The sequence below is a fragment of the Motacilla alba genome, chromosome 7 (genome assembly GCF_015832195.1).
Source record: "Motacilla alba alba isolate MOTALB_02 chromosome 7, Motacilla_alba_V1.0_pri, whole genome shotgun sequence".
Taxonomy (NCBI): domain Eukaryota; kingdom Metazoa; phylum Chordata; class Aves; order Passeriformes; family Motacillidae; genus Motacilla; species Motacilla alba.
The window spans coordinates 36,830,542-36,843,835 of NC_052022.1; the positions used below are offsets into that span (position 1 = coordinate 36,830,542).

The window sequence follows — 13,294 nt, forward strand, 5'->3', positions numbered from 1 at the left end:
CAGAGTAAGGGTCAAGCACTCAAACCCTCAAGTGTCTTCTCCACAGCCAGTGGCTTCGACAGGCTGGGAGAGCTGGGGGTGCTCAATCTGGAGAAGAGAAGGATCCAGGGAGACCTCAGAGCCCCTTCCAGAGGGCTGGAGGGGGACTTAGAACAAGGGCCTGGAGCAGGGCAGGCCACAGGGAATGGATTCCCACTGCCACAGGGCATGGTTAAATGGGATAGTGCGAAGGAATTCCTCCCTGTGAGGGTGGGGAAGCTCCGGCACCGGGTGCCCAGATCCCTGGAAGTGTCCACAGGCAGGTTGGACACAGGGGCTTGGAGCACCCTGGGATAGTGGAAGGTGTCTCTGCCCATGGCAGGGGGTAGGAGTGAGATGAGCTTCAATGTCCCTTCCCACCAAAACCATTCTGTGCTTCTATGAAATCCTGATGTGTGAGCAGGGGAAGCACGATGCTTGGGAATTCAGTATAAATGAGCTGTATGTCCTGACTTGCAGAGTCTCAGACAGAATCCCAATTATTTGCTACACACAGTCATCCATCCATCGTAACTGAAATCCCAACCATTTGCTGGACAAAATCTTTTTCACCTGAGGGTGATGCTGGAATTCTCCTGGCAGGAAGATGAGAAGGAGCCAGGACAGAACAAAGCAGAGCCAGTTCTTTGAAAGGAAGTTTTGAAAAACAAGGGAAGCGAGGCTTTGGGCTCACCTGTGCCTCTGGAGGGCCTCCTTCATCTCTGATCAGCAGCAGGTAGCTCTGTCCATCAACCACTATCTCCTTCTTGAATCTGCCACCTGCCACACAAAGCAGCTCGTTACAGGCAGCAAAGGTACAAAACACGCAACAGAAAAAGGCTTCACTTGTGGAAAAAAAAAAAGGTCTTTTTGCAAATTAACCAACAGCTGGAATGTTACTGAAGTTTATTTGCACATACATGGGAATTACTTCAAGTTAAGGCATGTACCTGCCTTGTTTATATTTATACATTTCAACCCACGTCAGGTGTCCCTGGGTTGATACATACAGTTAAAACCCTGTATGTGTCACCTTTGTCTTAAATAATTGTGAGAAGTGTCGCTGGGAAAGGCAAAGTGCACACAAACAACGTGGCGTCTCGTCACCAAAACCAGTTCCTTGTGGCATCCAGCATTTCCTCAAGGGAAGCCCAGTTCTCAGAGCACACAGGAGTGGGATGTTATGGGAATGAGAGCTCTACACTCACACACCACAGTTAGGGGAAGGTACCACACACATGTTAGACAAAAAAGCTACAATGGTGCCACCTCTGGAGAGATGTGCTAAACTAGCAGAGAAACCTGTGCTGCTGGCTTGGGATGAATTCCACACCTGCTCTGGACACCTGGATAAAGAGAGTGCAGCCGGAGCCTCCAACCACATCCTACTCCTGCTCCTGGATTTCCAGGGAATGCAGAACAAGGGGTGCCTGGGACCACCAAGGAGGCTCCAAGCCCAGCAGCTGCAGCAGCTGCTCTGTCCCCTCCCGTCCCCTGGCTCACAGGGACTCAGCCACCATCCCAGGGCAGGGCTGGGATTGCTTCTTTTGGGGCCAAAAGCGTATTTTGGGCACTCTGCTGTCTCTCTCAGAAATGACAAATCCCATTTAGGGCTGCTGGTGTGACGGAGCCTAAGGATTAGCAAGCTTGGCTTAAGCACTGGGGAGGCTTTTAGGCTCCTCTCCTGGAGCAAACCCACTCTCATCTCCCCACCGAAGCCCCAAAGCCCCCAAGGCCTCCAGCTTAGCATCCCCCACCCTCACAGCTGAGCTTACCATGCTGAGATAAAACACATCCATTAACACACCCTAAACTTCTCTCTTTGTCCTATTTTTAAAAACTGGAATTAGTTCCAATTTGAACCCTATTTCCCAGCTCCAAAATTTGTCATTCTACCAAAACCAATGGTAGAGAGCCAACAGCTCTGCCTTGCTCTCCAAACAAGCTCCCTAGGCAAATAAGTCAGCACTCTGCTAATGCTGATCCTCAAAACACAAAAAATCTGCACAAAAATTGCTGCCTTGGGGGAACCCCAGGCTGGCTTAGACCCATCATTTCCCCCCAGCCCAACCCCAACAGCAGCCTTCAAACCAAGATTACTCCACAGCTCAGCCCTGTGCAACATTTAAGCATGTTTAAACACATTTTATGTTTAATAAAAGATGTAAGAATTAGAGGTTTTGTGCTGGGGTTTTTTGTTTGGGTTCTTTGAAATCTTTTCTTTATGAACTTATCCTATTAGCAGTATTAAACAGGCAACAATGGAGGCCATCACATTTCTGGTTGTTTAATGGCACAGAAGGAGCAGAAGAGCCACGTATGGATTTCCATTATCTCGCTCACAACGTGGATTTCAATCCTGCCCTCGCAGATCAAGTGGCAGATAGATATCTATCATTACTGAACCCGAAAAGAACAATACCCAACAAGTGTAGAACCTGTAAAGGAAACAGTCTCAGCTCTCAGGAACTGGATTTCTATTAATCAGGCCATTATTTCTATACGCTGTCGATTAATTGCACACGCTTCCCAACGAAGTGTTAACTAAGATGAATTACTTAATATAGAGCCCTCCAGAGAGGGGCTTTAAAGCTGTAAGTAACAATGGAAATACAGTATATGCCTGCTCAGAGAGGGAAAGTTCTGCCTAATTGCCATTTCCTATTTCCTTTTTTTTTTTTTAAACACTGTAAATTCCCCCAGCTAATTACAAAATACCACACACCGAATACATTTAGGAGCCAACTCATTATTCCCATGGTCAACAGGATGCCTTGCCAGTCTCACTGTACCTTCAAACAGTCCTCAGAGGCACAAAGAAGGTACAGGCAGGGTGGACTAAAAAGCTTAAGCAGAGAATTGAAAAATTAAAAAAATATTTGAGTGTACATACCCAGCTCACAAACGTGAGCCCTACAAGATTTGCTCTTCATGATTTGACTGTTGAGAGCAGCTTGGAAAAGGGTATTAAATTTAATAAATACACTGCAAGTTAGCCAGCAGCTCTTTTCCTATGTGAATCCACACTAAATGATCACCTTGGGGACCTGCTCCTTGCCTTCCCCAAAAACACTGGGCGTGGAGCTCAGTGCAATTATTGTTATTTCCAGTATTAAATTCAGATCCTGACGTGCTGTCCCACTTCACCGAGGGCTGTCACCCTGCTGCAGCCAACAGCCACAGTCAGCTCAAATCCGCTCAAGTGCCTTCTCACCCTTAAAAGCAGGATGTGCTCATTAGCTGGAATATGCACATCCTCACAATCCTTGATTTTTGTTTGGATTTAAGTACTTCATGACAAACAGTTCGAATTTAACACCTCTCCAACCAAACTGTTTCAAAGAATGCCCCGCATTTCCAAGCTGTACTAAATATTTCAAAACAAATCTGAAGACTCAGAAATGGAACAGCAAACTCACGCTCATCCCTGGAGTAAGAATTATTTTATGCAAATCTCAGCTCACAGCAGGATTCATCCCTGATAGCTTGTGCTTCTACACCATTAAGGAGCCCTTATCATGAGCACAGCACAAAACTAGGTGCTGCACAGGACAGAGCTTAAGAAAACCTACCTCAATATCAAGAATTTACCCAAACAAAAGCATGAACAGAGAAGAACAGAAAGAGCAAGGCTGTACCCTGCAGGTATCTGTGGTTGTAGGATTAAGGCAAACAATAAACTGCTTCTGCCTTTGATTTGATGAGCCTTGATGAGACCCATGAGTGGTTTGGGCAGCGATTTTGGGGTAGTTCAGCTTGGACAGCACCACGTTCATTATTTTTTAAAAAATACATCCAGGGGTTTGTAAAGCACCACTGGCAAAGAGGAATTACAGAGATCAGCCAGTTCAAATATTGGACTACAGTAACCCATGAGGAAGTCAAACACTCTCGCAGGGCTACAAAATACCTCCTATTTTCCTAAATATCCGCGTAGGTGACAGAGCCAGGAATTACTGTCTAAACCAACGGCACTGAGAACAAAGAAATGACCTTCATAATATAAAGAACGAGCTCAAAACCCACAGCAGCACTCCCAGGGGAGCTGGCTGGCTTTGCTCTGGTCCCATCAGGATTATGACACACGCAGCTTTTTAATGAGGGAGCTCCTCAGCTCCCAGATGTACCTGCCAGGGGAGGCCACGGGGAGGGGACGACTGGTGGCCAAAGGACGGGGCACCAGGGGCACTTCAAGGCAGTTATTCCCAGTTTTCCAGGGCTGGAACAGTACCCATTCGCACAGGCTCATCGTCAGATGAGCACAGAATTTTTACAGGTGACAAATCCTGCTCCCTGTGCCCAAACTCGTGAAGCAGCCCACAAACCACCCCAGCTCTCCCAGGCGCATCTGGCCGCACTCCTGCTGTAAAATACCCCACATGAACACACAGCTTCGATCAACACAAAGCTAAATAAATTCCGTGCATCAGCAATTCACAACCCTGGCTGAAGATCCAGCACAAATTGGGATAGAGGGGATCAAGCACAGCTTCCTGATCTCATTGTCATGCACGACCCTCCATAGGTGAGCGCGCGGAATCAGCGGCGGCGCAGAAATTAACCGGCGAAAATTGGTATCAGATTCAAACACTGCACACATTTGTAATCAGAGGTAAAAAAGCAGGGTATCACATGGGGAATTCCGGGGATGAAGGCTTTAATCCAGGCTCTGACAGCCTGGCCACCCCCTCCTCTCGCCGAGAGCCGTTCCAGCGCGTAATTGCTCAGCGGAGCAGCCGCTGATTTTGCTGCTGCATCCCCAGGCTCCGCTGCGCTCACCAGGCTCTTTATTCAAGCAAATTGCCACGGGGATGAAGTTATTTAGCCATATGAGAAGGATAAATTCGGGGGGCTGGCCGCACGACAAGCACAGGCAGCAGCTGAACGTCTGCTATGGCAGGGCAAGACAGAAGGGAGGGCTGAGGCAGCTCTGAAATCCTGTATTTCATATTCCCAGGGACATGTGCATTCTGACAACAGCAGCCAGTTGTCTCACACATGCACGTTCTCTCCCTATTTTTCTGCCCTCAGTGCCAAGAACCTGGCTCCTCTTCAGGGAAACAGGTTCAAAAATTCTCCGTTCAAACAGATGGCCAGATAGTGGTCTTCTGGTTTGCTACTCACGTTTTTCATTTAAATAAACTAATTTTAAAATGGTTTCCGTAGCATTGCCATAAAAGAAAAAAAAATTTTTTTAAAAAAAGGGAAAAGTCTCTTCCCCCAGAGGGTGCTGGGCACTGCCCAGGCTCCCCAGGGAATGGTCATGGACTCAATCCTGCCAAAGCTCCACGAGTGTTTGGACAAAGCTCTCAGGGATGCACAGGGTGGGATTGTTGAGGTCTCTGTGTTGGATCAATGATCCTTCCAGCTCAGGATATTCCATGATTCTATGATTTTGGGCATTTCCTGAATACAACCACTGTGCTAAATAACAATTTAGAAACTGTGAGCAGCTGAGCTGGCTCGAGAACCAAAGACCAAGGAACCATCGCTGCCACACGAGACTGAAGCTGCAAAAGGAGCCCTGGACCCCCTTCCCAACAGACTACCTGAGTAAAACAAACCCCAAAAGCAGCCTAGTGTGAGCTTTTCAACCCCCACCATCTGCTTCTCTCAATAGGTTTAGGATACAGTCCAGGAAATACGTGGAGAGGTCTCCTGGAAGTATCAAGCCATACTCAATTACAGCAAGGTACCCCCACAGGCACCCTATATAAATGCAATATTACATCTTACAATCTGATCTTCACCTTAAAACTGGCAAGGAAGCACTAATGTATGATCTTACAACTCCATGGAAAGAGGGTTCGCTGCTGGAATTTTAGTAGCAGCTGCAATGACATTTAACAACTGAATTCTGAGATGCATTCACTGATCTACTTGTGGCTCTCCAGAAGGGAAGATGTAATGGGTTCCCAAAACCTGGCAGGGATTTGAAGGGAGATCAATGGAATTTTAGGTTTTTAAATGTTTAAGGAAAAAAGCTTACACTTCAAAAATATATAAAGATTACCTCAAGCTGCATGAGAACCTCCAGGGTTGGATGGGACAGTGGGAAGAAACTGTGAGGGTGGGCAGGCCCTGGCACAGGGTGCCCAGAGCAGCTGTGGCTGCCCCTGGATCCCTGGAAGTGTCCAAGGCCAGGCTGGACAGGGCTTGGAGCACCCTGGGAAAGTGGAAGGTGTCCCTGCCATGGCAGGGGTGGAATGGGATGAGCTTTAAGGTCCCTCCCAAGCCAAACCATTCTGGGATTCCATGATAAACAGGCTGAGCTAGATCCAGTGTTTCATCTCAAGCAGAAGGAGAGGAAGGTGGATTGATTAACCACCAAGATAAATGGGAACAAACCAGAGCCGGCCTCTGAGCAATTAAGTTTCCCTCATTACGCAGGGACAGGGCTCAGGAGCAGAGCAGTGCATGTTCTACTTTCACTGCAAAGCTCCTGACAGCCAGTGCAGCCTGAGCTAAGCCAATTAGAGAGGGCCAGTCTCAAAAAAATCACTGTAATGTGAGTGCAGACGGAGAGGTAAAGCACACTCTGTCCCCATCAAATGACTCATCTGAAAGAAGCAGCACGATAGTAATCCAAGTTTCTGCAGCAGTTTCAACTCTCCTGCACCCACTTTATTAATAACCTAGAAGATGGAAGTAACAGGCTATTTAGTTTCTAGATAATGAAGCAGGAGGGACTGCAATTATGGTAGGAAATTGGATTGTACTTCAACATGACCGTAACGAGCTCGAGAAATAGAAGGGGAAAAATAAAAGCAGCATCACGAGGACAAAAGTGGGGACAAAGCAGCTGTGGAAAGATGGGGCAGGGTGGCAAAAACCTCTGGCACAAGGGAGAAAAGCAGCTGGGAGTTCCTGCAGAGTGCAGAGAAGGGGACAGCTTGTCCTAGCCCATGTCACCACACCAGGCTGCATAGGGCACCCCATGGCAGATAAGGATCAAAATCTGCCTACAGGACACCCAGTCAGAAAAACAAACACGTGAACTCTGGTTATTTGGGAGAACAGACTGGGAAGGGGGAAGAGGTGTGAGTTCTTACTAAGAAATAAACTGCTGATCCCATTTTAGGGCAAGGGAAATACTTTTCCCATCTTTCCAGTTTATTATTAGTTATTATGGTCCCAGGTAAAGGGGCAAGAATATCAAGTGGGAGCAGGCATACAAAGCACCACAGCCCAACTCCAGGATCAAACCTTGGCTTCAGACACCCCTCAGTCCAACATGAAGCAGGAACCCATCTTTATCAGACACCCACTGCACATCAACACACAACAATTGTGGCACTGAGCAAGTAAAAGCGGAACATGTTGTATGTTCTCCTAGTTCAGAAGCATTTCTGACAGATTAAAGGGCAGGAAAAACAACCCCCAGGAACCTGTGGGGAACCCCCTTCCCCAGAAACCCACCCAGAGCCCTCACACCCACCCAAGCTCCCCAGTATCAGGGGATATTATCAGCCACAAGCTGACAAGCACCTACAACTCAATCACTGCTCCTATTTCTACCAATAGCTCATTTTTCATCTTTGTTTTTTTTTTCTATTTCCTCCTCTTGGTTTATTTTACTGACAGCAGGTGCAGAGAGTTGCTTACACCTCACACCCACTAATTGTATATACACAAGTCTAATTTTAAAAGCTTATTTTTATCAAAGCAGTCAGAGACAAAAAAAAAAAAAACAGCGAGTCAGCTCCTTCAGGCAGGATGTAGCACACTCCTACCTTTTCCACCACCAGTCTTCTCCAGTTTTAAACATTTACAGCCCAAAACACCACTTTCCAAACAGAGTTCCTTACAAAGTCAGCCCCATGATTTAAAATATCATCCTTTTTTTTTTTACTGCAGCTCCTTCTTAGTTGGCTTCTCAGGCACTTCATCTTCCAGACAAACCCATCTCAGCTTTCAATCCAACACAAAATTCAACTGCAAAAAATTTCTGCTTGACCTCACAAGCTTCCAACATAATTACAAAATCCTAAAGTGCACTAACAAGCCCTAAACAGAGCTCACAAAGCTAGCCCAAAATATAAGCACTGATGCACACACCTCAGGCCTTTTCAAACACCCCTTTGCTTTTTATACCCAGCCAGCTTCTCTAATACCTGTCCTTTCATTGCAGTTTTACATCACAAATAGCAACTGAAGTTAAAACTGGACTCAGCAGTGATTACCCCATAATCTGCCCTTCCTAAAATGGGTACAAACCCTGGTGACAGCCTGCTGTGGCAGCAAATCAAGGGGTCTGTTGAGAATTCAAAACACTGAGAATATTTCCTTTTGATACAACTTCCCATAACAACAACAGATTCAGTGGAGGGAGAAAAAAAAAGCTCACAATAAAAATCAAATACAAGCTGAACAAGGAACACGCTCAAAGAAAAATATTAAAACCTGGCTTTGAGATCAAGAGTGAAACAGTAATTTAGAAATACATCCAGAAGCAGTACTCGAGAAATAAAGCAAAGGCAGGTCCAGCAGGAGCCACTCCAAAGTGGCTTCAAAAGGAACAGCAGCAGAAAGCAGGGAGCACTGGAGACTCAAAGCCATGGAACGCTAGTAGAGCTTGGGCTGGAAAAGCCCTCTTACATCACCAGCACTGCCAGGGCCACCACTAACCCCTGCCACATCCACACGGTTTTTTTGAACGCTTCCAGTGATTCCACCACTGCCCTGAAGAGCCTGCTCCAATGCTTGACAACCCTTTTGATGAAAAACTTTTCCTTAATATCCAACCTAAGCCTCTCCTGGGCACAACTCGAGGCCGTTTCAGCATCACTCGCTATTGGGAGCAGTCACTTTTACCCCTGTGAAGAGCCTGAAGTTGTAACAGAAGTTATAAATCTGCTTTACAGTTTTTCACAACCTTCAGAGGAGCCCGTTATGAGATGACACAAATGCTCCAGACATTATTTCCCAAAAATCCCTGGGCACTCAGGGTGCAAGGTGTTAAAGAGAGCACCTTAAAGACCCTCGGGGAGCACAACCTGAAAGGGAGGCTTTTCTGGCAATCTGCTTCCTCAGCACCTCCTAAAGAGCAAATACTTGCGTTTTGCCTTTAATTAACAGAGCTCCCTATTTGTGTGACACTTGAAGCAGTCCCCAAGCTGCCAGCTGGAACAGAGAGCTCTTCAAAGGCTTCTAACCCACACAGGCAGTCCCAGGAGGGCGAGGAGAGGGAAGGGCTCCAGAGGGGAGAGGGCAGAATGCATAAACACCCTCTTTTATTCTGAGCCTGAAAGGCTCCAAAAGCCCAAGAGAACCCTCTGCAGCAGTGCTTTAAAGGGATCAAAAGAGAGACAAGTGTTGGTTTATATCTGGGTGTCAGCGTGAAACGCCAAATAAAAATAATCACTCGGTGCGATTACAGCAAAAAGACAGACAAAGAACTGGAAAGAGGTAATTCTGAAACACATGTCCCAAGTCATCGCTGTCTTCTGAACACGAGACAGAGTCTGCCCGTGGGTTTACGGGCCAAAAAACCCCTTCATCTGCCCCAAAGTGCTGAGGGGGCTCATGAAAACCGTACCAAGGATTTGAAACCAACACAGCAAATTTCAGCTTCCTCCGGTTTTGCAGTCCAAGAACCACAAAATGGTTTAAGGTTAATGTGGCTTTTTTAAACTCATGTTGGGATTCTTGCAAAGCCTCCCTGTGTAAGCTCTGTATACATTTTTACATGGTGATTTTTCTGGCACTCCAAAAAATGCTGAAGGAAAAGGCATGAACGATTGCAGGGAAAGCACCAAGTCCATCCTCACAGGACACATTTCTCTGCTCTTCATTTACATTTCAGCCAGCTGCTCACTGAGAACAGAGCTCACAGATTAGTCTGGGACACATCCTCCCTTTATTCATCAAAGATCAAATTTGAGTGGTTAGTAAATATGGCCTTCCCACGTATTTGAGAAATATTAACTGGATAAAAATAGCAAGTCCTTCTGCAAAGAGACAGGCAGCCTCAGGAACCTGATTGTTCACAGCAGGCAGAACTGCACGAATCATGTGGAGAAGGGGACGAGAATTCCAGTGCTGCAGAGGGGACAAACTGTCCAGTTCTGCTGCAGCCCCCCCGTTGTATTCAACCCAAAACACAAACTGTGACCCCACCCCAAGGTTGAATCTCCCAGCACAACCCCAGCAAGCAGAGAAAGATCCCAGAGTGGTTTGGGGTGGAAGGGCCTTTAAAGCCCATCCCATCCCACCCCTGCCAAGGGCAGGGACACCTCCCACTACCCCAGGCTGCTCCAAGCCTGGCCTTGAACACATCCAGGCATGGGGCAGTGTTTTTATCCCTTTTTTTATCCCTTTCTTTTTTTTTCCCCAGGTGAAGCAGGTCCACACTCTTGGAGCCAGGCCAGGATCAGACCTGAGTGAAGACACCTGGCAGGTCATCCCAGTTCACAGATTATGCCTGAACTTTCTGCATACATATTGTGTAAGGGTCTGTGACCAGGAGAAAAGCTCTTAAGAGGATGTGAACAAAAGCAGCTGAAATTTTAAAGCACTCTTCCTCAATCCTCCTTGCATAATTACCCTTTGCTGAGGAAGCATCAGACAGAAATAGTTACTCGAGATAAACTGAAAAACATGGACGTGCATCCCTCAAGATGTAAATTCGACACAGAATCAGAACCCTTTAGGTTGGAAAAGGCTTGAAGATCATCAATGCATGCTTTTGTTACAGGCTGGCAACTTGCTTTCATGACATGCTTCAAAGGGAAGGCTGAGGGTGACACTCCATTTAGTATTTTAGTATTAAACATGATCATTCCTGCCACTCAAGAGCCACACTGCTCACTGTGGCACTGACAAAAGTGATGTGGTGAAGGCTGCAACAGTATAAAAATACTTTTAGGTCAAATTTGGAAAGAGAGTAAATGATCACAGCTTTCTGAAAAACACATTGAAGGCTTTATTCTTTATCTTTTATTGGGGGAAAATTTCATTTTTAGTGTAAGTTCCTCCACAAAGAGAGATGAAACCTCCACTGACTGCAACAGCCACTTGCTGCCTCAGGTTGGGATGGTGGATGGCTTTTATGCTTTTTAAAACACTAAAAATAATTACTCCACATGAAATGAATAAGTAACTCTTAAATATATCCCAAAATATGTAGAGAAAAAAAACTCCTTTTTTCTCATCACAGACTGGGCCACAGTTTGTCTTTTTTTTGTTTGTTTGTTTTATTAGACTCACTGGAAAACAAAGCACTGAAATAATCATGACATGACTTAAAATATTCACAGACATGCCAGAGATGTGGAAAAGCCTTTAAGTCATGTTTCACACTTCTGTGGCTTTCTGGAAACAAAACCCAAACAAGTAACAGAATCCTCCTGGCACTCGCTACCCCTGTAAACTTCAGTTCACCTTGGCCTGCAAAGGATTCAGTCTCCAATTCCACACCCACCACGCATCTCGCTTGGCTCCTACAGGCAGAATTCAATTCCAGATGGGGGAAATACAGCCACAACATTTCCCACACCTCACTTGCTATTTGAGCAGGTAAGGCACCCAGCAGTGGCAGTTTTTTATTCCAATTGCTTAGAAGGTCCTTAGAAGATGACAAATCCCCAGGATTCCTTATCTCCCATCATTTCTGTGAAAAACACATTTACTCTCTTGTGAAAATTTAAAAATCTAATAAAGGATAATAGGAGATAAGGATGACAGAGTAAAGGTTATTACAGCTAAGAGCACACTGTTATCTTTGGAGATACTCTTTAAATACTTTTTCTTTTAGATCAGCTTGTTGTATATTCATAGACTCCTTTGCATAGTAAACTTTTCTTCAAATCAGTCCACGTGTTCTAAGAACTCTTTAGTAAACCTTCTTTTTGGGTCTGTTTTTTTAGAGTATGTGTATTCTTTGGTTATGGTTTTAGTCTGTTCTTATTACCTCTAGTTTCTGAGCTTTGGTCTACACTGTCTTCAGACAGTAAGTGTTGACATATTTGTAGTAGGTGTCTTCTTTATATGTTTATTAGATGTTATCCAAGTGTGTATTTTAACACAAGCATACTTTATCAGCTGTTTCACTACTATGGCTAAGCTTAATAAACAACAGAAATAAAAACGGTATTTTTATAACAAAGTTACATTAAACATCACATATATAGAATCCATTTTGATATTTGCAAAAAGCCAATATTATACTATGAAACTATAATAATTTCCTTCTTGTATCATCACAGAAAAAAATTTGAAAAGTTCCAGAGTACTGGAATTCCCCCCTTACAGCAGGATAACACATTGCTGCTTTTCTTACATCTGATTTAAAATGTGTCACTCAGCAGCACAGCTGAGTGCTTGGTAAATATGCAAAGGAAGACTCTCAAGGCCATTTTTCTTCCTAATAAAAACTTGCTTTTTGAGAAAACGAAGGTTTGCAAGTTGCAAACACGTGAGGGACTGAAAAGTTCTGAGCAGAGATAAAAACTGGGGCAGGCAGTGAGAGAGATCTCCACTGTGAAGGGAGGGTTCCTCCTCCTGGTGGGGAGGTGGTGATGGGCAGTGAGAGAAATCTCTCACTTAGAGAGCAGAAGGAAACCTGCAACCATCTTTACATAGCTAAAATTCATTTCCTGGGATGCTGGAGCCCTCCAGGCCTGCAGGAGATGTGGCACTTGGCTGATGCAGGGCAGGTTTCCTGGTAATTGCAGCAATTTAGAGGCAGAGGCGAGCAGAAATAGCAGTGCCTGGCCCTAATCACCACTTCCACGTGAAGCAAATATCCATCACCTCGCCCATTAGGCACTGATTTTATGATGCCTGTTAAATTTAGCTGTTAGGAAGCCATTCCAAGCCAGTAAAATCAGGTTTTCCTTAACTGATCAAGCAGCTGACACCTTCACATCCGATATGCATCCTCTTCTTTATCCAGTTTAACAACCTGACACGTTTATAGTCCCTCAGAAAAGGAGAGAGGGGAGGATCCACAAGGGTCTCCAGCATGAAGGATTACACCTTTCTAGGGATTTGTTTGAAGGACCTAAAAGTGCTCAAGACCAGGTTAGAGGGGGCTTGGAGCACCCTGGGATAGTGGGAAGTGTCCCTGTCCGTGGCAGGGCTGGAACTGGGTGAGCCCTAAAGACCCTTCTAACCCAAACCACTCTGTGCTTCTGTGATTTACAGAGCAGCAAAACACTACCAAATCCCCATTGCAGCTGTTTACTGAGGGTAATTTATATGGGTTGAATTTCCTTTAATGCTGACTTGATTGGAAACCTTGACCTGATCCCTCACAGGGCGAATCAGAGCTCTT

At 45.4% G+C, this 13,294-nt stretch overlaps 1 protein-coding gene across 12 annotated transcripts in view; it reads right to left on the bottom strand.

Moving 5' to 3' along the window:
• Nucleotides 1-13,294, bottom strand: part of AGAP1 (ArfGAP with GTPase domain, ankyrin repeat and PH domain 1) — a 308,025-nt gene that overhangs the window by 191,599 nt on the left and 103,132 nt on the right. For all 12 annotated transcript variants that reach the window (XM_038142034.1, XM_038142032.1, XM_038142030.1 and 9 more), the window contains one exon: nt 713-798. In XM_038142034.1, coding sequence (XP_037997962.1) covers nt 713-798 — 86 coding nt within the window. The remainder of the gene's footprint in view (nt 1-712; nt 799-13,294) is intronic.